Source organism: Martes martes (assembly GCF_963455335.1).
Source record: "Martes martes genome assembly, chromosome: 3".
NCBI classification, from domain to species: Eukaryota; Metazoa; Chordata; class Mammalia; order Carnivora; family Mustelidae; genus Martes; species Martes martes.
In genome coordinates, this window is record NC_137890.1 from 148,704,999 (window position 1) to 148,729,319 (window position 24,321).

A 24,321-nucleotide genomic window follows, 5' to 3' on the forward strand; every position below is an offset into this window, starting at 1 on the left:
GCTATAAAAGTCAGATGAGAAAGAAAACCGAAAACCCCCCAAAATTACATATTGGCCTCTGAATAATCTCATAATGTGGTGAATGGATCAATTTTTACAATTCTTTGAAGGTCCTCCTTCATCTCTGTAGAATAAGAACAATCCAAGAGAGAGGGGAAGGGAGAAGGGAAATAGATAAGAGTAAATTGAAATAAACTGAGAGACAGCTACTTACCTCTCTGTCTTCTGAGTTTTATTGTTGTGGAAGGCATGGAGATGTCGGAGCCAGACAAATCCAAGGTTTAATTTCACATTCACCACTACACGTAATTGTACATCATCGAGCAGTGTACCTAACCTGAGTCTCATTTTCTTCCCTTATGCAGTATAGACACCACTACTCTCCCAGCCCAGTTGTCGGATAGATGGATGTCATGAAGGTATGGAGGCTGGAAACAGAAAAACAAAAAGCAGCTGTTGTTAATGGTAGCTTGTTATTAGTGACCCACAATTCTTCATCTATTCAACTTCACGTATTCAGCAAACATTTATGATCACCTCTCTGTGGCAGGAATACAGTAAAATCCCAGAATACGGTGAACAAACAGATGAAGTCTCTGTCCTCAAGAAGTTTCCGTTTCATCCTCTGAATACCCAGTTATCAAAATTCCACCTCCCCTCCATCAAATAAGATGAACCTCAATAAGAACTTTTTGTAACATCTAATAATATTGAGCAATAATAACAGTAATTCTTGATGTCTAGAATCCTGTCTCCTGATTTCCTTCTACTTTCTGACTGAAACTTGCCAGTTTCCGTTGCCAGGTTTTCTTCTGTTACCCCTTTAATTAATATCTCCTAGTATTCTGACTTTGCCCTTTTTCTTTTGTACTCTACACTAGAAGTTCTTGAACTTTCAGAGTCATGAACTCCTTCAAGAATCTGAAGAAGCAATGTACCTTCTCCCTATGGAAAAAAAATGAATCTACTTACAAATATACAAAAATCTGCATACATTTCAGAAGTGTCAAAGACACTCCCTTCCCATAAAGCCTATTGTTGAACTTGAGGATAAGGGGTTCCCATGGCTTGAATAATTACCCCTATGTCAAGGACCCTCAAATCTCTGTCTCCTACATAAACCACTTTCCTGAGCAATAGGCCTACTTTCAAATGACTTATTGGAAACTCCACATGAATGTCCCTTAAGCATCTTACAACTGAAGTTATCCCAAACCAAACTCTTCATCATTCTCCAAACATCCGTTCTTCTGGAGGACAATATGTGTGGGAGAGAGAACACTATTTTGAACCTAACAGACCTTGATTTAAGCCCGGCCCTGGAAGCTTCAGAAATACACTTAGCCCCTTTCTTCTTTCATTTCTTCTTCATATTTAACATGAGGATAATAGCTCTATTTTCTATATCGTTATGAGAATTAAAACAAAGAATGTGAAAATCCTTATCCAAGTGCCACCACATAGAATACATTCCACAGATACTAATATTACTGAATTCCCAATAAAACAAAAGCAACTCTATTCACCAAATATCCTAAGTCAAAAATTTAGAAGTCATCTTCACACACCCTTCCAACCCATCCTCTAAATGGCAGCCAGAGGACCTTCCCAAGATACAAATCTGGTAACGCCATGACTCTGCTTCAGTCTTCCCAGTTGTTTCTCATTGCTTCCAAGATTACATCTATCTTAGTACTGCACTAAAGACTGACTATGATCATGGCCCCTGTGCATGCCAAACTCATTCCCTTGACTACTTGTAGATCTCCCCAAATGTGCACAGTGTTTCAGATTCCACAACTCTGTTCACACTGCTCCCTTTGCCTGAAGTGTCCTCACCCCTCCACATCTTTTCTTGGCATTCTAGCAAACACCCATTCATCTTTCAAAACACATACAAGCATATGTGCTATGAAGTTACTCTTGACAGCTTCCCGCCATACTGTTGATCACTGACTCCTTTAATCTCCCACCTGCACCTGGAAAATGATTTCTATCGTGACAAAGATGAATAGCATATGCTTCCTGATCTCAAAAAGCTTACAATCTTCATTCAACCAGAAATCCTCTTATATAACCGGGACAGGTAAACCAAAGAGAAATTTCCAAGGCATGAAAAAATGAGTTGTATGTAACTTTAACACTCAGCTCAGTGGTCCTTTCTTAGAAGCCTTTCTGTGACTCCCAAGCTCCTAGCTGTGTGTGCATGTGTATGCTTTAAGTGTTAGCTATATATAAATTCGTTTGATCTTTACAGTGTGTGGAGCAAGCACTATTATTATTCTCCTTTTACAGGTGAGGAAACAGAAACAGAGACCAACTTGCCTAACATTACCTACCCAGAAATATTGGTATGAATAAAGTATGGACTTCAGTTAATTAAAAAACAATTGATAAATGAAAATGATATATGTTTATAAATAAATCGTTTGATAAACACCTATTGAGCCTATTAAGGGCCGGGGACATAAATAGAAAAACCTAAGTGTCCTATGCTCGAAAACAGTGATTCGTGAAAAACTAGTAACTATGATATAAGGAAGTTAAGATTGTATCTCTTGGCGGCAGTAAGAAAGCCTTGTGGTGGAGGAATCTAGCAAATGGACCAATGAGTTAATGAAAGAAACAGAACGAGCCCTCAACCCAGATAAGGAACCCTCCTCCTTCCACGTCACCCCACCTCACCTTTTCTCCTCCTACATGTTTGCCCGCGACTATCCAATAGAAGGTAGGCTCTATAGTCCTATTGTGCGCGTGCGCATCATTAATTCGACGATCCTTCCCATCGGTGCTTTCGGGAGCAACTTCCTCAGCCTGGTCACTGGCCAGCGTCTAACGCTACCCCTGCTGCCGCCGCCGCCGCCATTTTGACGGCGCAAAGAGTGAGGGTCTGGGACAGCTGGAGGCGGCGGCGGGACTGGTACGGATGGTTTCCGCCCGCTTTAGCTTCTCCAGATTCGCCGTCTTTTTGGTGCCACGGTATTCGGTATTGCCCCTGTTCCGACAGGGTCCCTGTCGGTCTCCCGAGTCCTGTCACTCCGTCTGCAGGCTCTTCTCGCTTCCTCACCGTCAGCTCCGTTCGAACCCTTGTTTGGAGCTGTGGTCAGACCCCCCCTGATTTGTGTTAAAATGCCCGCTTCGACCCTCGGAACTCTGTCTAGGCCTTCGGCTCCTCGTTCCCCGCCCGCATCTGGTCCGAGTTGCTTGCGGGGGCCGGGGCGGAGGGGTGGGGGCACAAACGGGAGGGCTGGGTACTTCACGGCCTCCTCTGGGCAGGGATCTGTGCCCGGTAGGGACTGGAGGCCAATTCTGGCCTTGGATTTTAGGGGGAGCTTGGACTTTGGTCGTGGCGGAGTAACACATGGTAGAAGATAGTGGACGTTACCCGAGTTGTGTGTTATTACAGCTTAATCGCACACTGGCCTGTTTTGTTTTGTACGTTCTCAGGAATAACTTTACGAAAGGGAAGATAATTTGCGTCTGCCGTCCCCACTGGAAATGGCCACTGTGAGTAAATTAGTTTCTTACGCAGTATAGTGGTTTGGGAACTTGTTAGAAAATGGAGGGACGGGTTTAATTATGATAACATTGGTGGCATGTTTCTTGTACTTAGACGTAGTTGTATGAAAAATGTCAAGGGAAGCAAGGGGTGTGAAATTATGTTGGTATGCTTCGAAGGTAGTTTTGAACACAAAGGTTTTCTACGACACTCGTGTACTTGTTTCTACAAATTCATCTTTGGAAATAAATTCAGTGCCAACAACCTTTCAATATTTTTGAAAGACCTTTTGAGTAAATATTTAGGATCTATTTTTAAACTATTTTTTCTTTTGTTAGCTAAACTGAAGGTTTTTAACAGCTTCAGTCAAGCGAGTAACCTTCCAAATCCTACAAAATGAGAGCAAGAGATATGATTCACATAGACCAGAAATATTGATTGTAAGTCTCCAGTTTAGACTCATCCTACTGTAAGGACTTCATATAGTAGGGGACAGTAGAAGTACATGAAATAGCTATAATAAAAGTGTAGAGTAATTATTTCTTAAAAGCTACACAAAAGTACATCCAGATTCAAAGTTTTGTGAAGAGAAGAAACAAGGGGTTCGGGATCACTTAATCAGAGAAGCATTTAATCTGAGTTTTGAAAGGTGGTAGGATTTAGATAACGGAAGACTTGAATGGAAGAATCAGACATATTCAGAGACATCTCCCCTTTCAAAAATCAAGAAGTCATTTCCGCATTCTGCAATGTTAGATATCTAAAGAGATTAGAGGGAAATAAGGTTGTATTGTGGAGTTGGAATCGAGTAATAGCTTGAATGTCACACTCAGTATTTAGATTTGATTCTTTAAATTGTGATCAAAATTTTAATCAAAGCTGTGTTAGGAGGATTAATATGGCAACAATTAGGATAATATTGGTGTAATTGAACATGATATGTTAAGAGTCTAATGACGTGACTGTAGGGTCAAGTCATAAAAGTAGACCACTAGTTTTGGACCCCATTTTCTTTTTTTTTTTTGAGATTTTACTTATTTATTTATTTGACAGACAGAAATCACAAGTAGGCAGAGAGGCAGGCAGAGAGAGGAGAAAGCAGGCTCTCCACGGAGCAGAGAGCCGGATGCGGGGCTCGATCCCAGGACCCTGGGATCATGACCTGAGCTGAAGGCAGAGGCTTTAACCCGCTGAGCCACCCAGGCGCCCTTTGGGCCCCATTTTAACATGAATTTTTACTTAGCCAGAACCCCAGAAAGGGAATGTTGTAATAGAAGCATGGGGTACTCTCAAAGTAACTAGAATAGAATGCTAATGTTTAACCTGGCTTTATTTTTATTTAAATGAATTAGATCAGCAGGGTGAGTATTTTGAAAGATGCTTTCACAGATCTTTTACTGTTAGAAAGAAGTTCATATGAAATCTTTTTTTTTTTTTTTAAGATTTTATTTATTTATTTGACAGACAAATCACAAGTAGGCAGAGAGCCAGGCGGAGAGAGAGAGGAGGAAGTAGGCTCCCTGCTCAGCAGGGAGCCTGATGTGGAGCTGGATCCCAGGATCCTGGGATCATGACCGGAGCTGAAGGCAGAGCCTTTAAACCACTAAGCCACCCGGGCGCCCCTCATATGGAATCTTAATATTCAAATATACTTTAAAAATTTGTGATTATATGCATTGTAAATACTGAATGTCAGTTAGGAAATATGCAAGTATGTGTGTCTTCACCTACTTAATTAGCATACATAGCAAGAGTCATGAATGTCCATGCTTCAGAAGCTGGACAGGTAAATCAAGATGCCTCGGTGGGAACTTTGACAAACTGAAATTCTCATTTTTGATATAACAGGAGCAGCCTTTCCTTAGCTACGGTGATTTATTGCTAACTAATGCCATTTGGGAATATGAATCTAGTGCTGCCAGCTCTTCTGAGTTTTCAGGAATAGCCAAAAATCTGGACTTCTTGTGTGAAATCTGTAATTTCTCAATGTTTAGATCCAATTCAGATTTTTTTTTTTTATAATAGTGTGGACTACACAGAAATGTCTGTAGCTGGATATGAATGAATTTTCTTGATGGGTATAGATGAATTTCCTAGACAACCAGTTCTAAGTCTTTGGTATAGAACCTGTATTCTACTCACATGACCAAAAGCAGGACTTAATCCTAAAATAGTGTCTAAAAGACAGTTTCTCTATTTACACTAGTAAAGACTTTAAAATTATATTTGATAACCTGTCATCTTCCCAAGTCTAAAATCCTAGGTTTGAAGTAGTCATATATAAAATTGTACTTATCCTCATACTAAAATAAACAGGCTATACTAATTTTTGAATTATTTATTGGGTGTCATATTTAGTTATATTTATCAGCTGACCCAATGTCATAAAATCTGCCAAGTAACAAATTTGAGGATCCTGTAGGTTAAAAGGGAAACTTGAAACACATTAACACTGTCATCAGCTATTCCTTTCAGTGGACAAATTAGATACTGGCTTATTTTGCCATTAAAATGAAATATAAATAAAGTAACATGAAACTCGGTGATTAGGTTTTCTTAGATGGGCAACAAAACTCACATTTTATTATAACTTTTGTTCAACGCTTTACCATCAAGGAAGAAATCTAAAGTAGAATCTAATGGCCTTGGCATTCACGGACTAAAATAATTCCTAATAATATTGGGAAGTTGTTAAAATAATTTGGATAATACTACTTCTCCTTTCTGCTTGTGAAGCAGTTTATTATCAAAAATAATATTTTGATAATCATACTTTAATTTTAATGGTATATGGAAGTATTTTGTGCAGATTAGTAAAACAGTGCATGTAAAGTACTTAGCACAGAACCTAGCCCACAGTAACTAACATCTGTTGAGTATTTGCTATTTAATATTGCCCCTTTCAGATAATCTTCTGTTGAGCCTGTTACTATTTTGAGGCCTTGCCCAAAATACTTTTGGGGTTTAAAATTTTATATTGCCTTTAGATCCTGAGCCATATTCTGTTAAATGTAAATGTCTTCATTTGTAAACGTAAACTTAAATTATAGAAACACCCGAAAGTCTAAGTTTGTCTAGTAGGTTAAAATGTAATAATTATCACATTTATTTATCTATTTGGGCAGGTTGGGTCCTGACCCAAGGCAGGTGGCCATTTTTTGGAGACAGGCCTTGTACTTCGGAGAGGGTTCTGTTTATCCAGGTCTTGAAGATAGAGTTGAAATTTGCTAGACCTAGGAGGAGAGGGAAAAGGACATTTTAGTGGAAGAAATCTTATGGCAGTATAAAAGAAGGCAGAGAAATGTGGGAAATGCTGCAGGTATTTTTATGTGACTAAAAGAATTGAAAAGGGAAAGGTCGTAAAGTTAGTAAGAAATTCCAGAGGTAGAAAAATAAGTTAGAATGTTCTCTTTTACTTATGATAAAAGTCAGAACACATGGGTTGGAATTCAGACTACTTTTTGAAAGGGAAAAAGAATGATGCTAGAGTATCAAATGGCTAGACTATTTCAACATCCTGGTACCTAATTTTCATACCACAGCAATCCCCATTCTCTAATCCCACTCCAGTCCATCCTGCCCTAAGTGGTACATTCCTAAAAACATTCTACCCCTCTATTCTTCCCTGACTCCAGATTAGAATTCTGATTTGTTGTCTTGTAACAAGCCTTTTACTGTGTCAGATATAAAGCCTTTTATAATTGCCCACAATTTCACTTTCAAGCCTGTTTTTTACTGCACTCCTTTAAATATCTAACCTAACTGAATTTATCACCTTTTGAATATACCTTTTATGACTGTACGTTTGTTCCAGAAAGTCACTCACTGAAATGCCCCTTTCCTCTGCAAATTTCTGCTATTTCTTCAAAACCTAGTATATTCTCTATGAAACTTTTTCCTCCTCTCTCAAGGATCTCTTAATTGTTTAAATCTTTTAATAGCATTTCACAGGTCATATGGTATTTGTTCTTACATATTTTCTACTAAATTAAGAGTTGGCATTTTGTTTTGTTTTGTTTTGTTTTTTAATTTATTTATTTGACAGATCACAAGTAGGCAGAGAGAGAGAGGGAAGCAGGCTCCCTGCTGAGCAGAGAGCCCGATGTGGGGCTCGATCCCAGGACCCTGGGATCATGACCCGAGCTGAAGGCAGAGGCTTAATCCACTGAGCCACCCAGGTGCCCCGGCATTTTTGTTTTTTAATGTGAAGGAACAGATAAGTAAATATTTTAGGCTTTCTGTACCATATAGTCTCTGTGCAACTATTTAACTCTGCCATTATGGCATGAAAGCAGCTACAGACAATACATAAATAAATAGGTATGGCAATGTTAGAATAAAATTTATTTACTAAAATAGCAGGGTGTATTCAGCTATACTTTGCCAACCCCTGCATTAAATTACTCTGATGCGGGGCAGTCAGTTAAGCATCAGACTCTTGGTTTCCACTCAGGTCATGATCTCAGGGTCTTGAGATCAAGCCCTGCATCCAGCTATGTGTGGGGAGTCTGCTGGAGATTCATTCTTTCCCTCTGCACCTCCCCCTTTGTGTTCCTGTGTGTGTGTGTGTGTGTGTGTGTGTGCGCGCGCGCCCACGTTCTCTCTCAAATAAATAAAAATATCTTTAAAAAATAATGAAAGTACGAATTATATCTGACCCAAGCATTTTGCTAGAAGTTTATGTGTGAAGGACATTTACACAGTCACCTGTTACAACTGACCTCAGAGTCCAGGAAATGAACAAAGGAGCAAAAAATTTAGCACAAAGCTGTGTACTAAAGGTGTTGAAGTTTCCTTAATAATAGAAAAATTTATTTATACTACCTTTTTAATGTTGTTCCCTAATAGGGCAACTTTTAGAGGTTCCTGTTCTCTCTTGTGTGGCACTCTTGATTCTACCCTTTTTTGGAAAGGCCATATACTTTTACACAAAGTAAATTATTTGGTTTTTTTGTTTTGTTTTTAAAATTATATACATAATGCTTGTTGTATGGTAGTTGCTCAGTAATAGAATAAAATTTGTTTTGAAAGATACATTGCAGAGTGAGAATTTGCCAGATTGTCTATGTAAGTATAACACATATATCCAGAACAAATAATGTTAATTTTTGTGTTATTCTTAGGTGCTCTGTAATAGAGCCAGACTGGTTTCCTATCTCCCAGGATTTTGCTCTTTAGTTAAAAGGGTTGTCAATCCCAAAGCCTTTTCAACTGCAGGATCTTCAGGTTCTGATGAGTCTCATGTGGCCCCTGCACCTCCAGATATATGTAAGTAAACGTTATTATGATTTACTTATACTTGTTGCAAAACACCCACCTCCCTTCTGGCGACTACTAGTTTATTCTCTGTATTAAAGACTGTTTTTGTTTGTCCTTTTTTTTCTTTTTTTCTTAAATTCTATATGAATGTAATCATATGGTATTTGTCTTTCTCTGACTAAATTATTTCACTTACTATTACACCCTGTACATCCATCTATGTTACTACAGATAGCAAGATTTCGATATTTTTTATGGCTGAGTAATATTCCATTGTGTATTTATACCACATCTTTATCTATTCTTCTGTGGATGGATATTTGGATTACTTCCATATCTTGACTATTCTAAATTATGCTGTGTTAAATACAGGGGTGTGTATATCTTTTTTTGTGTGTTCTCATTTTCTTTAGGTAAATACCCAGTATTGCAATTATTGGATCATTTGCTAACTTTGTCTTTTAATTTTTTAAGAAATCTCATACTGTTTTGCACAGTGTTTGCATGGTTTGCATTCCCACAAACAGTACACAAGAGTTTCTTTTTCTCCACATCTTTGCCAACACTTGTTATTTCTTGTATTTATTTTAGCTATTCTGACAGGTATAAGGTGATGTTTCATTGTGGTTTTGATTTGCCTTTCCTTGATGATTAGTGATATTGAGCATTTTTTCATGTGCCCACCAACTGTATGTCTTCCTTAGAGATATGTTTGCTGATGCCCTCTGCCCATTTTTTCAGTAGGTTTCTGGTTTGGTTTGGCGTTGAGTTGTTTAAGTTCTTTATCTATTTTGGATATTAACCCCTTATCAGATACAGCATTTGCAAATATCTTTTCCCATTCAGTAGGTTGCCTTTTTTTGTTGTTGATTGTTTCCTTGACTGTGCAAAGATGTTTTATTTCAGTATAGTCTCAGTAGTTTAATTTTGCTTTTCTTTCTCTTGCAGAGGAGAAATATTATCTGGAAAAAAGTTTCCATAGCCTGTGTCCAGGAAATTACTGTCTATGTTACTGAAGCGTAAATACTTACTGAAACTACATTAGTTTCAAGTGTACCACATAGTAATTTATTAATTTTATACATTACACAGTGCTCACGATGATAAGTATAGTTACATGTGTCACTATACAACTTTACTGCAGTGTTACTGACTATATTCCCTGTGCTGTACTTTTAATCTCCATTACATACTTATGTTATAACTGAAAATTATGTTATAACTGTTTTAATCAACATCATGATTTGGTCTTCTCCCAATGCCCCTTCCCTCTGGCAACTACTAGTTTGTTCTCTGTATCTATTAGTATCTTCTGGCTTTTTGCTTTATTATTTCTTTGGTAATTTGTTATGTCCCACATGTAAGTGAAATCACTTAGTATTTGTTCTTCTCTGACAGATTTCTCTGATCATAATACCCTCCAGGTCTATCTATGTTGCTGCAAAGAGCAAGATTTAATTCTTTATGGCTGAGTAATAGTCCATTGTGTGTGTCTATACAGTGCGCACACGTGTTCTTTATTCATCATCTGTCAGTAAACAGGTTGCTTCCATATCTTGGCCGTTGTAAATAATGATGCAGAAAACATAGAACTACATATATCTTTTGAATTACCATGACTATTTTTGTTGGGTAAATACCTAACAGTGGAATTTCTGGATTGTCTGGTATTTCTTTTTAATTTTTTGGAGAATCTCCATACTGTTTTCCCTGGTGGTTCCACCAGTTTACATTCCCAAGTAACAGAGCGCAAGGGTTCCCTTTTCTTGATATCCTCTCCAATGCTTGTTTCTTACTGTTTTTAATTTTAATTCTAGAAATTCTAACTGGTGTGAGAATGTTGTAGTATGAATTTATTAATATCAGGCTTACAGAATGCTTGTTTTGTGATTTTTGTAATGATTTCAATTTTCTCCAAAAGTGAGATACCTCACAATGAGAAACTTCTAAAAGGATCTTGGTTTTGACAAACTCGCACACACGCGCGCACAAAAGCAGAGGTAAAACTATATAGCATTAAAACAACACCAGAAACGAAGTTGTATACCGTATGTGTGTGATTCTAATTACTCACCGATAGAGAAATGAAGAGTGAGATAGGAGATATTATTATGTATTTTAGGGAGAATTTTTGGAGGTAGCTCCACTCATGACAGAAAGCACTCTAGAGCCCTCCTTTGTGTTGCATGTTGTACTCAGAGGGAGAAGGTTGTTTGGGTCACAAAAAATGATCTGGAGGTAGTGATGATTTGTGAATACAAATATACCTGACAGACAAGGTAAAGAAGCATTCCAAGTAAAGGAGAGCAGAAATGCCAAGGGAAAGCTTTAAGATATGACTAATTATATTGGGACTGCTGCCATGCAGGGTGGCCTGAAGGCTATTAGAAAATTAACTGAAAGGTAGGCAGGAGGCTGATGATAACAGGAGGGCCTTATGCACCATGCTGATGACTTTGGATGTCACCATTTAGAGTGGTGACTTCTAAAGAAATTCCGTGGGGCTCTGGATATTTCCCTAGAAGGGGAAACTATGAAAGACAAGGGTATAGCAGAGGCTTCCAACATCCTCCCACTACTCAACCAAAACTTACAATAAGAATTATATTTTATTTGTTTATGCACTCACATGTAAGTATGCAAATAAAGGTTTGCAAGGCTAAAATCATTAAAAAACTACTAGAAGCAAAAACAAAAAACTGGAGGCAAAAGGAAGCTATGGAAGGATTTGGGGTAAGACAAAATCTGATGCATTTCAGAAAAATCGCACTCAGTCCAGATTAGAGTATCCGTCCCCATCCCGAGGTGGCCGTGTTCCAAGTATGTTGTATAGGAATGCTTGTTGTCAGCTGACACCACCATGTGTCATCTCCTAAGGCTGGGAAGCAGATTTCCCTTATGGCCTTCCCAGTAGTTAAGCATTAGCTCTGTGACGAGAGGAGCTTGTGGAGATTTAGCAGGCCCAGGTGAAACGCAGTGCATTATACTCAGAAGGTTGTGGGAGTCACGGTGACAGTCCTGTATAAGTGTTTACAGGAGCCCTGTGTGGGAGCGCCCATTTCACTGGCCTCGTCGTGGTCAGACCCGTTGCTCCTCAGACTCCTGTAAACCCCAGGTTTTATGCTTCCAGTTGAGAAAGTGACTGTTTTCTGTCACTCTGACTACCCCTTTGCAGACAGACTTTCACTTCCCAGCTTCTGCCTCATCCAGGTGAGCTGTAATTCTTCTGTTAACCCCTCAGTCGTGTAATATTGTAGCGTTTTAAGAGACCGGACAGAACCCAGACTGATACAGTTGTGTATCAAGTAATCCACTGGGTGGAGAAGAGCATGTTAAAACTCCTATTTCTGGGGGCGCCTGGGTGGCTCAGTGGGTTAAAGCCTCTGCCTTTAGCTCAGGTCATGATCCCAGGGTTCTGGGATCGAGTCCCGCATTGGGCTCTCTGCTCAACAGAAGCCTGCTTCCCTTCCTCTCTTTGCCTGCCTCTCTGCCTACTAGTGGTCTCTGTCCGTCAAATAAATGAACAAAATCTAAAAAAAAAAAAAAAAAAAACTCTATTTCTATATATATTTTAATATCATAGCATTTTAGGACAAACGTAATGGTGAAAGAGTAAGCATACATGACTTATAACGAAGTCAAAGTGCACGTGTTGAAATGTATGTTCGGTTTGTTTACTAAGAGAGGTATGACGTTTTCAGAATTTGAGAACCTTGGTAGAGAAGATGGCCCTGGAAGAAGGACAAAGCTGTAGACCAAATGCTCAGTCAGAAGGCTGTTGTAGACGTCATCCAGGAAGGAACTGATGAGGCTCTGAAGTGAGGCTGTGGCGGGGGATTTAAGTAGTACTCAGGAGATAGAAATAGGGAGCAGCAGCTGATAGATGACCTTTGCGGAGGAAAGAGAAGGACAGCTCAAAGATGACTCCTAGGTTTGCAGCTAAGGTGCTTCCATTTGCAGAGCAAGACCTGCCAGTTGCTTTTGTTTGTTTTTCCTCTCCAGCTTGGCAACTTAGAAAAACCACCATCCACCAAAAACAAGTAGGGTTCATTTAGGAATGTGAAGGATGGTACAGTATTAGGAAAACTTCCCCCAGCTCTACCGTGCAAAGGCTCTAAGAGAAAACTTGTGGTAGCTACAGCTAATTGTCCACCCAAACTTTGTGCTCTCCACTCCACTGTATAGAGTTGTTACTGGGAAGTAATGCCCAGATGGGACCATATGACTCATTCTTGCCAAAGGAAATGTTTTTTGGGGGGAGGGAGGTGAACTCTGGGCCAAAGCTTTTTAAGAAGCTGGAGTGCTGGTTTCACACCCTCTTCCCCTTCTATCTGCAGAATTTAGACAACACCAAGGCCCTAGATGTGAATGGGAAGAAATCTGGGCCCTTGAATTACATGACGGAGGAGAGCCACCTGCCTTAGTGTTCTATGCCTGAGAAATAAGCCTTCCACCACATTAGACACCAAAACATGTGCCTGCTTGTTCTTTAAAAATGTTTAGTCTACTTTAAATATTATGAAGATACTGTAGTCGAAGCCCCATAGTAAACAATAACAGCAAATAATCATTGTTGATACAAACTTTTAGAAAACCTATTACTTACAGGCTTTCTGGATGTGGGGTCCATGCATAGGATGAATTTGGGTGGAAAAGATTACATTTATCTTTTTACTAACATTCCGCTGAAATTTAGCATGTCTTCATTATGGATATAGGCAACATGTCCAGTGTGATTAGCAGTTGCTGGACTTGTCACCAATAGAGAACAGATCTTTTCCTATCACATTAAAGATGTTCCTTGACTTAGGATGGCATTATGTCCAGATAAATCCGTTGAACATAGTTGAATGAGTTGAACAGCATAAATTGAGAGTGCACTTAGTACACCTTACCTGCTGAACTTCACAGCTTACCTCACCTACCTTAACTGTACTCATTACACTTACTCTGAATACTTATATTTTCCCACAGCTGGGCAAAATCATCTTCCCACAAAGTATGTTGTATAATGAAGTGTTGCGTATGTCATGTGATAGCTTGAATGCTGTACTGAAAGTGAAACACGGAATGGCTGTATGGGTACAGAATAGTTGTAAGTGGATCGGTTGTTTGTCCTCATCATCAAGTGGCCATATGGGAGCTGAGGCTCACTGCTACTGCCCAGCATTACAAGAGAAGATTGTACTGCCTATCCCTAGTGCAGGGAAAGCTCCAAATTCAGAATTCGCTGAAGTGTGGTCTCTACTGAATGTGTGTTGCTCTTGAACCATAGTAAAGTCCAAAATCCTGAGGTGAATCCTAAGTTGGGGACACTCTAATTGTTGCCAATATATCAAGACCGTTTGTACTGTCAGTATTTCATATCTTGTAATACTAAACCTTCATAAGAAGTTCGTATATTCTATCACAACTTCTAAAAATATTTTGATATATGTATTAATGATTAATCAACTTTTTAATATGTGTACTTTATGCATTTAAAAACATTATTGTGAAAGGAGGCCTATTGCATGAAAAAAAAAACCCACGTTGAAATATATTTCTTAAATGTAGAGATGACTAACTTATAACAACAGGGTTTCTGCTTCCAAACTTTAAAAGTTTAGTTTGAATACTAGCTAAAATATGATTAAAGACACATAGAATTACAACAGATTAAAAGAATCTCATGGTAACTCTAACCGTCCAAATATTTTAAATAATAAAATAATATCAGTAAGAAATCAAATTTGTGCATATGTGTTTGGACACATGCACATAAATGTCGGTAATTTTTTTTTTAGAGCAACCAGAACCATTCATACTTATCAAGACTACCATCAGTACATTTCTTTCTGATTCATTCAGATGATCAATTTGTAAATAGCGAAATTCTGGTAAAGGTATTTTAATATTCTGAATCTTGATAAACCATGAAAGTATTTGCCTATGTCGAACAGGATATGAATTATATATGATAAAGATCTTCCACTATTTAGGAATCATTCTGGGGGTTGCAATATTAAGAATTTTAGTTTCATCTACATTTTATTAGTGGGTCTGAGAATAGTGATCTTCTAAAACCAGAACTCAATGGCATCTGGAACTTGCAGTTTCCGAAGGCAGCAAAACATACTCTGAACAGCCTGCCATATATTCTTGTACCATCATGTCTTTCCATTTATGACCTAAAAAATACCTAAAAATAATCACCCCTGAAATCACTTCAAAGGACATTTAAATCACTCCCATCATCAACAGCCCTTCCTCCCTGTATATTTTAATACAAAAGCTATTGCCAAAAGTGAGAATCTTGGCCAGTAATTTTCATAAAGCAATGTAATATGAAAGAAGGGAACTTTCATATTGAAAAAAACCTGGGTTTGGGATCCTAGCCCATTACTTAAAAACTTTGTGTCCTTAATTTTTTTTTTTTTTTCTGAGTTTGATTTCCTCCTCATGAATTGGAGATAGGAACACTTACCCCATACTGTTTTGTGAATATTAAATGAGATACTTGTGTAAATTTCATCAGAAAACGTCTGTGCAGAAAACTGTTAATTCTATCCCTTACTGACTTATAAATAGATTCATCACAATAGACCTGAACAAAGGGTCCAGCCTGCACAATGACCTAGCAGAATCTCCCCAAAGGGAACTATTTTGCCTCAGGTAGGACTTTTTAAGACTTGGCTACACAAACAAACAGCATCTGTCCCTATAAATATACTTTTCAAATCTCTGTTTTTCTTAAAGCCAGTGTATGTGTAGATCTTTTTAAATATTTGACATAGAATTCTGTTGGATCCAGCGTTTGTGTGTTGGGTTTAGAAGTACTGCCCACCTAACTAAAGGAAAACTATTTAAAAGAGCAGTCAACAATTTCTGATGAATGTTTCTGGGCATGTAATGGCTGAATAAATCTAAAGCAGTGAATTCCATGATTACCTCCGTTAACACTCTATCTGTGTATTAATGGCTGGTGGGAGTATTTGCTTGTTTGTTTTGGATGTCCTGAATTGTGTGTGATGGTATAGTTCCCTCTCCAAAGTTGTAGTTAGATTAAGTACTAAAATATCCTGTCACCCATCCCTTGAAGTGGTTGTATTACATTTTTAGGGAAATCCATTTGGGGGATAATTTTTACTGCTTCTATGTCCATAAAAGTGTACATCTTTAGAGATCAGATAATAATAGCAGCTCAAACTTACAGACCTTCTTCGTGGGAAATTTAAGAAATGACTCATGTATGTCATTTCCTCTAAATCTAACAGTACTCCCATTAGATAGGTGTTATTACAGACAGAAAGTAACTTGTCCAAGAATGGAAAACTTACGAGTGGCAGAACTAAGGTCCAAACCCAGGTGTTGTGCAAAGCTCTTTTTTTTTTTTCTAAAGCCATGATGCTACACAGTTCTTTGATTTCCTGATGATGTCTAGATACTGGAACTCAGTATTTTGTGGCATGATGTTTGAGATTTTCAGAAGCCTAAAGCAGTTTAGAACTTTTAAAATGAGCATGAAAATATCATGAGTCACCTGATTTCCTAGAACCAAATGGAAATGAATATAGTACTTGATCCAGTAGCAGATTATTAGAACTGCAGTGTGAGAGAACAAAAGATAAGCAGACCCTTACTCCTGCGAGCTCTGATGAGGAAGTCTGTGGGCACTATATCCAATGGGGCTGAAAATCTTTTTTTTTTTTTTTAAGATTTTATTTATTTATTTGACAGAGAGAGATCACAAGTAGGCAGAGAGGCAGGCAGAGAGAGAGGAGGAAGCAGGCTCCCTGCTGAGCAGAGAGCCCGATGCGGGGCTCGATCCCAGGACCCTGGGATCACGACCCGAGCCGAAGGCAGAGGCTTTAACCCACTGAGCCACCCAGGCGCCCCGGAGCTGAAAATCTTTATTGTCTCACTACCAACTCCATCAGGTCCCCTCCCCTGGAGTATAGAAAATCAGTGGGTTACATTCATTCATTCATTCTTTATTTCTGTATTTTTCATTATGTTATGTTAGTCACTGTATAGTACGTTATTAGTTTTTGATGTAGTGTGCCAAGATTCATTGTTTACATAAAACACCCAGTGCACCATGCAATATGTGCTGTCCTTAATACCCATCGCTGGGCCAACCCATCCCCCCACCCCCTCCTCTCTAAAACCCTCAGTTTGTTTCTTGGAGTCCATAGTCTCTCATGGTTTGTCTCCCCCTCTTATCTCCCCCTTCATTTACTCTTCCTTCTCCTAATGTCCTCCATGGTTGCTTATATTCCACAAATAGTGAAACCATATGTAATTGACTTTCTGTGCTTGACTTATTTACCTCAGCATAATCTCCAGTCTCATCCATGTTGGTGCAAAAATTGGGTATTCATCCTTTCCGGTGGTGGCATAATACTCCATTGTATAAATGTAGTATCGTCTTTATCCATTTGTCTGTTGAAGATACACATGTAGTGAAAAGAAGGGCCATATGCATCCCACTGTTCATAGCAGCAGTGTCCACAGTAGCCAAACAGTGGGTTAAATTCTAATGTCAAATTCAGTAATGGAGACTTTCAGGGATTCAGGTTAGTTGAGTGAGGTAAACCTTGCATTCAATTCTGTCTCCTCAGTACTGACCTCCGAGTTCTAGATTCCCATCTCCCCTCCCAGCTAGATGTTCCCATTTGAATATTCACCACCATTTCCCCCATCAACACATTTAAAGTTAAAAGAGCTAAAACCCACAAGGGAGTACTTGCTAATGGGACCATCAGGAGAGGCAGTAGATTCTGGGGCCACATCACTGGTATTCCAGTCCTGTCTGTCCCTCATGATTCTGTGACTGAACACATCCTCTAACCTCTATTAGCTTCAGGTTTCCTATCTGTGCAGTGGAAATACTACTACTGATGTCATGGGGTTATTATGACGGCTAAAGAAATTATTACATGTAAAGCCCTTAGACAAGTGCTGGGCATCCAGTAAGCACCATGGAAATGTGGTTGCTATTATTATTATTATTGTTAATATTATATCATGGATCGTCCAGGCTAAAAACTGATGTCATCTGTTTGGATTGCTAGATGTTGGGAGGATGTGGGAGCAAAGCAAGGGAGCAGTCAGCCACCAACTTCTTTTAATTCTACTTTTGGAAGACTCCTCTCATTTTTAACAGCTACTGCCCTAATTCAGGCCTCTCTTACCTTTGATCTTCTCCATTACAGTAGTGGTCTGCTCATACTTCTCTCCTACAATTTATGCCCTATGCCAGCAGATTTATCTTTTCAAACTTGAGTTTATGGAAGTATTCTCCTACCCAACAACTTTCAAAGTCTAATGCTATCACAGGTAATGCAGACTTGTCATTCTAGGACAGAAAATCCTTTCAGTCTAGTCCCAGCTTATTTTGCTAGCCTCCTCTTCCTCCCTTGCATGTCGAGGATTCTCTAGGCAAAGCAGTGCACTCACAGCCGTATGTTCTTCTTCACAGAACATTCCTAGGGCCTGGAGTATTCTTTTCTCACTATTTCTCACTATTCAAATCCAACCTGCCTCATGGGCCAGCACAAATTTTGTCTCCTCCAAAGACTAGTCATGTAGTAAGCTCAGTGAATTGGAGCAGACATAAAGGGCATCAGTATAAAAATTTGAACTTTATTCAGTCAGAGTGCACATATATTGGGGCTCATTATTTAAAAAGCCTGGGGATTACAAATTTTACAAAACTGTGGAATGATTTTTGTAATTATATAGTGACAGCAGGCAGTGATTGTAACTAGCAGAGGGCATGCTGTAACTTAAGAAATATATCTCACCATGTATAACACAATTCTTGAAATTACTGCTCAAGATCAAATTAATAGCACTCAGGATCTCAGTTGTCCCTTTTGGTATAATGTGATAGTTGCATTCCTACGAGATCTTGCATGCAGTAAAAGAAATGTCAATGGAAAAACCAGGAGTTCTCAGATCATAACATTATTGAATAAGGAATTTCAACAATAAAGGTGCTTTCTCATAGCCTACTTGAATAATTATAAAGCCTAAGCATTACTGAGCAAATCCAGTGTTTTATTAACATCAGCAATATTGGCCTTTCTTTCTCTATTACTTCTAGCACCATCATTAGTCAGAACTTACCATTTCTGTCATCACTGATACAATAAATGAAGTAGAGCTGCTCAAATAAAGTAAGGGTATTGTGAACAACTTAAAGTTTGCTCTCTGAAAAGTGGAAGATTAAGATTGCATTAAAAATAGATGATGATGTAAGGAAAATTAATCTTACAAAAGCTCATTCCATGCTTGAAAATTCTTTTTTACAGAAGAAAAATGTTAATTTCAGAACCACCTGGCTGAGTTATTAGAAATTGCCAATTAGAGAAGTAGTTCAGCGAAGACCCAGCAAATGGGAATTCTAGTCTGACCTTGGTCAAATCACTTAAGACTCTCAAGTCTTGCATTTTCTCATCTAAAAAAATAAAAGGCAGGACTAGATGATTTCAGACACCCAAGATGCATCAATATCTCTGTGCCTATTTCCTTTCTTACCTGCAAGGCTATAAATTATTTTATAATGTAAGGTTCTGTTACTTACCGTGACCTTAAAGTTTAATGAATGTGTCTATTCCCACATACCTTACTTTTCAAAGAATTAGAATATAAATTCTTAAAATAATTACAACTTTAACTTTTCTTTTATGATTCATAGACACTTTGGATCATCAGTGCCTTGTCCCAAATACAGAATAATATAAAAAAAAAAAAAATCCCATCAGTTCATTTTTTCCCATAATCCACAGTATTGTCTGTTTTTAATGACCCTAAAGCCATAATATATTACTACAGTTCCAAAACCCAGCAGTTACTTTCATTGACTTTTTACTTTCATAATGTTTCAAAGATAAAACCTCTTTTGATGGAGCCAGGAGGCAGCAAGTAAGTATTTAACAACTGGAAATTAATTGGAAACCTGAGACCATATACACATCATATCTTTTGGCTAAATCAAACATTCCCTGATTACTCCAGGATTCTTTGGTTGTCTTGCTGGTGAGGATGAATTTGACCACCTACACCAGGTCTCATCTCTGGCCCTTTCTTTAATTATTAATAGCTAGGAGTCGTCCTCCCTATCATAATTCCAGCCATGATTAGCCTGCATTAGACAAACTGAACTTTCACAGAAAATCACAATTTTAAAAATGGGGGGGGAAGACCTGTATTGAACAGTTTGACTTACTACACTGGAGATTCATTTTCTATTACAGGATACTATAATTAGTTCCATAGACCAAATAATGGCATCTGGGTAATAACATTAGGGACCAACCAGCCAACCAAGTCACTATCAATGTATGAAAACCTCTCTCTCTGAACAGAATAGTTCAAATTTGAAACTGGCAGGATTGATAAGATAGGACATTTACAGAATCAGAAGGCCCAAATTCTTTGCAAAACTCCCAAGATACAAATTTGAGGAATTTCTAGGCAATTAGGTGGTGACATCTGTTGGTGCAATGTATCACTGCATTCCATCATTTGAAACATCTAGGAGCAGAGGGTTGGATAAAGTTGGCAAAATCCCAAGTGCAAAATTAGAGATTCTTTTCCATTTGAGATGTTCACGTGGATACCTTTGAATGTGATATTTTAAATTAGATAAACATATCGTGTGTGTGTGTGTATGCCTATTTTGCTCTTCCCTGGGAAGTTTTTCTGTTCACAAAGTGTTCACAAGCTTGTCCCCACCCCCCCCACACACACACTGTGTATTTGTTTGTATATATGTGAAAGGACAGGGATTTTTAGGATTAGCTTATTTTGCACTGTGAGATGGAGAGGCATAGTGGAAAGGCCAACAGCTAATGGCTGCCCTCAACTTCCAGAGTCTTTAACTTGCCAGTGAAAATAAACTTAATTTTAAGTGAAAAACAGGATTAATTTGAGAAGCGGGCCAGGAATTGTTAGCCCTAGGTAGACTAGCACATCTTTTTCACTTTATTGCCACACCTCTAATTCGCTTGGAGGAGTTTACCTTAACTACAGACTTCTGTAACAAAGTCCCTAAAGCTTTTGATAGTCTCAATTTTAATATGTGTTGTATCTCCATTGTGGACTCTTTGAACAGTGTTCAGGTTTTCTCCAATATGCTGAAACAGTTTTTGCCACATGGAGACTTTATTGTCTTGAACCACTGTAGAGCTTTGGGTTTAGGTACATAAAACAACATACACTGCATGTTGACCTATGTGTGATCATATAGGGATATGAATACAGAGCAGTCTGAAAGCCAAGTGCTCACCCATTTGAGATTAATTGCCTCTTCCAGGTCACTAATTCATACCCCAGTGTCCCAGGAGAGTTCATCTATTTCCCATGAGTGACCACTTGACTCTGCAAAGGTATTTTTAACTCACCAGGGCTTAATAGAGGACAGATCTTATTATTATAACCTAGTTATTGCAAGAAAAAAAAAAAAAAGCAGTTTCCCTGTCTCTCTCCCAGCTTGTTTCCTCTTTGCCAAAACAGTCTTCCTTTTGACCATACCAGTGATTTAACTCTGAACAGCTTCAGTCTCTGGTCATTTATGTTAAGATTGTATGACATTAGATATGGAATTCATATTACTTAAAATAGCTTTTTTTTTTTTTCACTCAAGTATAATTAGCATACAGTGTTCTATTAGTGTCAGTGTACACTATGATGATTCATCAGTTCTCTGTATTTCTCAGTGCTCCTCCAGATAAATGTACCCTTGAACCCTTTGTCTATTTCACCTAATGGCCCAACAGCTTCCCCTCTGGCAACCAGAGGGGATCTTTGTACTCACAGGTTTGGGTTTTTTGTTGTTGTTGTTGTTCAATGTGACATGTTGTTCAATGACTGGATGAAGTCATATGATAGTTGTCTTTCTCTGACTGACTTACTTCACTTAGGATTGTACCTTCTAGGTCAATCCATGCTGTTGCGGATGGGAAGATCTCATCCTCTTTTAGGGCTGAGTAATACTCCATTGTATGTATACACCACACCTTCTTTTATCCATTCATCTGTGGATGGACACGTGGGTTGCTTCTATATCTTGGCTATTATAAATAATGCTGCAGTAAATAGAAGGGTGTCTGTATCTTTTCGAATTGGGCTTTGGGGTGTTTTTTTGGTAGGGGGTGGGGAGGGATTAACTCCCCAGTAGTAGAATTATTGGATCATTTGGTAATTCTATTTTTTTTATTTTTTGAGGAACATCTATAGTGTTTTCCACGGTGGCCACACCTGTTTGCATTCCCACCAACAGTGCACGAAGGTTCCTCTTTTGCTCCACATTCTTGCCAACACTTGTTATTTCTTGTGTTTCTGATTGTAGCCATTCTGACAGGTATATTGTAATAGCTGTGATTGTCATTTTACTTTCCCTGGTGACTGGTGATGTGGCGCATCTTTTCATGCGTCTATTGCCCATCTGTATGTGTCTGTGGAAAAATGTTCAGGTCCTCTGCCCAGTTTTAATTGGATTCATTTGAAATTTTTTTGGTGTTGAGTTGTATAAGTTTTTTTATATGTTTTGGATATTAACCTTGTATTGGATATATCACTTGCAAATATCTTCTCCCATTCAGTAGGTTGTCCTTTGGCTTTGTTGATGGTTCATTTCTCTGTGCAAAACCTTATTTTGGTCTAGTAGCAGTAGTTCCATTTGCTTTTGTCTCCCTTGCCTTAGGACACGTATCTAGAAACATGTTTCTACAATGGGTGTTAAAGACATTACTGCCAATGTTTTCTTCTGGGAGTTTTATGGTTTCAGGTCTCACATTTATGTCTTTAATCCATTTAGAGTTTGTTTCTATATATGGTATAAGAAAGTGGTCCAGTTTCATTTTTTTGCATGTAGGTGTCCACAAAGGGTGTCCAGCAAAGCAAGCACCCTTTGTTGAAGATGCTGGCTTTTCCCCATTATATATTCTTTTTTTTAAAAAGATTTGTTGAGTGAGAGAGAGAGAGAGCGCACAAGTGGGTGGCAGAGGACGAGGAAGGTACAGACTCCCTGCTGATCAGGGAGCCTGAGGGTGGGGCTAGATCCTAGGACCCTGGGATTAGGTCCTGAGCTGAAGGCAGATGCATAATCGACTGAGCCACCCAGGCACCCCTCCCCATTGTATGTTCTTCCTGTTTTGTCATAGGTTATTTGACCGTGTAAGTATGCATTTAATTCTGTGCTCTCTACTCTGTTGCACTGATCTGTGTGTCTTTTTTTTTTCGGCCACTGCCATACTGTCTTAATTACTACAGCTTTGTAGCATATCTCAAATTCTAAGATTGTGCTATCAAGCTTTGTACTTCTTTCTGAAGGTTGATTTTTCTATTCAGTTTCTTTTTGGTTCCATAAATATTTTAGGATTATTTTCTTAAGTTCTGTGAAAAATTCTGTTAGTAGTTTCATGAGGATTGCTTTAAAGGTGTGGATTGTTTTGGGTAATAGGGAAATTTTTAACAATATTGGGTCTGCCAATTCATGCACATTATATATCTTTCCATTTAATTGAGATAGTCTCAGTTTCCTTCATCAGTGTTTTAAAGTTTTCAGTGTACAGATCTTCCACCTCCTTGGTTAAGCTTATTCCTAGGTATTTAATTCTTTTTGGTGCACTTATAAATGGGATTGTTTTCTTAATTTCTCTTTCTGCTACTTCATTATTAGTGTACAGAAAATTCAGATTTCTCTATATTAATTTTCTGTCCTGCAACTTTACTAAATTATCAGGATAGTATTTTTTTGGTAGAGTCTTTAGGGTTTTCTGTATATGGTATTATGTCAGCTGCAAATACTGGAAATCTTACATCTTCTTTCCTAGTTTGGTTACCTTTTATTTCTTCTTCTTACCTGATTGCCCTGGCTATGTCTTCCAATATAATATTGAAGAATACTGTTGAGAGTGGACATCCTCATCCTATTCTTGATTTTAGAGAGATAGCTCTGTTTTTCACCATTGAGAATGAAGATAGCCTTTGTTATGTTGAGATACATTCCCTCTGAACCTAGTATATTGAGACTTTATTATGAAGAATGTTGTACTCTTCCAAATGCTTTTTTGTGTCTGTCCAGATGATCATATGGTTTTTGTCCTTTCTCTTGATGTGATGTATCACTTTGATTTGCATATACTGAATCACACTTGCGTACCTGGAATAAATCACACTTGATCATTGTGTACGATTTTTTTTTTTTTTAAGATTTATTTATTTGCAAGAGAGAAAGCATGTGAGCATGGGTAGGAGAGGAAGAGAAAGAATTTTTTTTAAGATTTTATTTTAGAGAACACATGAGCGGTGGGGTCAAGGAGGAGAGGTAGAAGCAGAGAGAGAAGTAGACTCCTTGCTGAGCGGGAAGCCCAGGTTGGGGCTTGATCCCAGGGACCCAAGTTCATGACCTGAGCCAAAGGCAGACACTTTTTTTTTTTTTTTAATTAACATATAATGTAATATTTGTTTCAGGGGTACAGGTCTGATTTATTAGTCTTAATTCACAGCACTCACCAAAGCACATACCCTCCCCAATGTCCATCACCCAGCCACCCCCTCCCTCTCAACCC

General features: G+C 38.4%; 1 protein-coding gene across 5 annotated transcripts in view; it reads left to right on the top strand.

Annotated features, from left to right (window-relative positions):
• The first annotated feature begins 2,790 nt into the window (after positions 1-2,790).
• Positions 2,791-24,321, top strand: part of MMADHC (metabolism of cobalamin associated D) — a 42,079-nt gene continuing 20,548 nt past the window's right edge. Inside the window, exons 1-3 of one of the 5 annotated variants that reach the window (XM_080798077.1) lie at positions 2,791-2,920; positions 3,448-3,507; positions 8,623-8,767. In XM_080798077.1, the coding sequence (XP_080654203.1) occupies positions 3,499-3,507; positions 8,623-8,767 (154 nt within the window). In that variant the 5' untranslated portion in view covers positions 2,791-2,920; positions 3,448-3,498. Of the gene's footprint in view, positions 3,194-3,447; positions 3,508-8,622; positions 8,768-24,321 lie in introns of all 5 variants that reach the window. The other 4 variants (XM_080798081.1, XM_080798079.1, XM_080798078.1 and 1 more) reach the window with 4 other exon arrangements.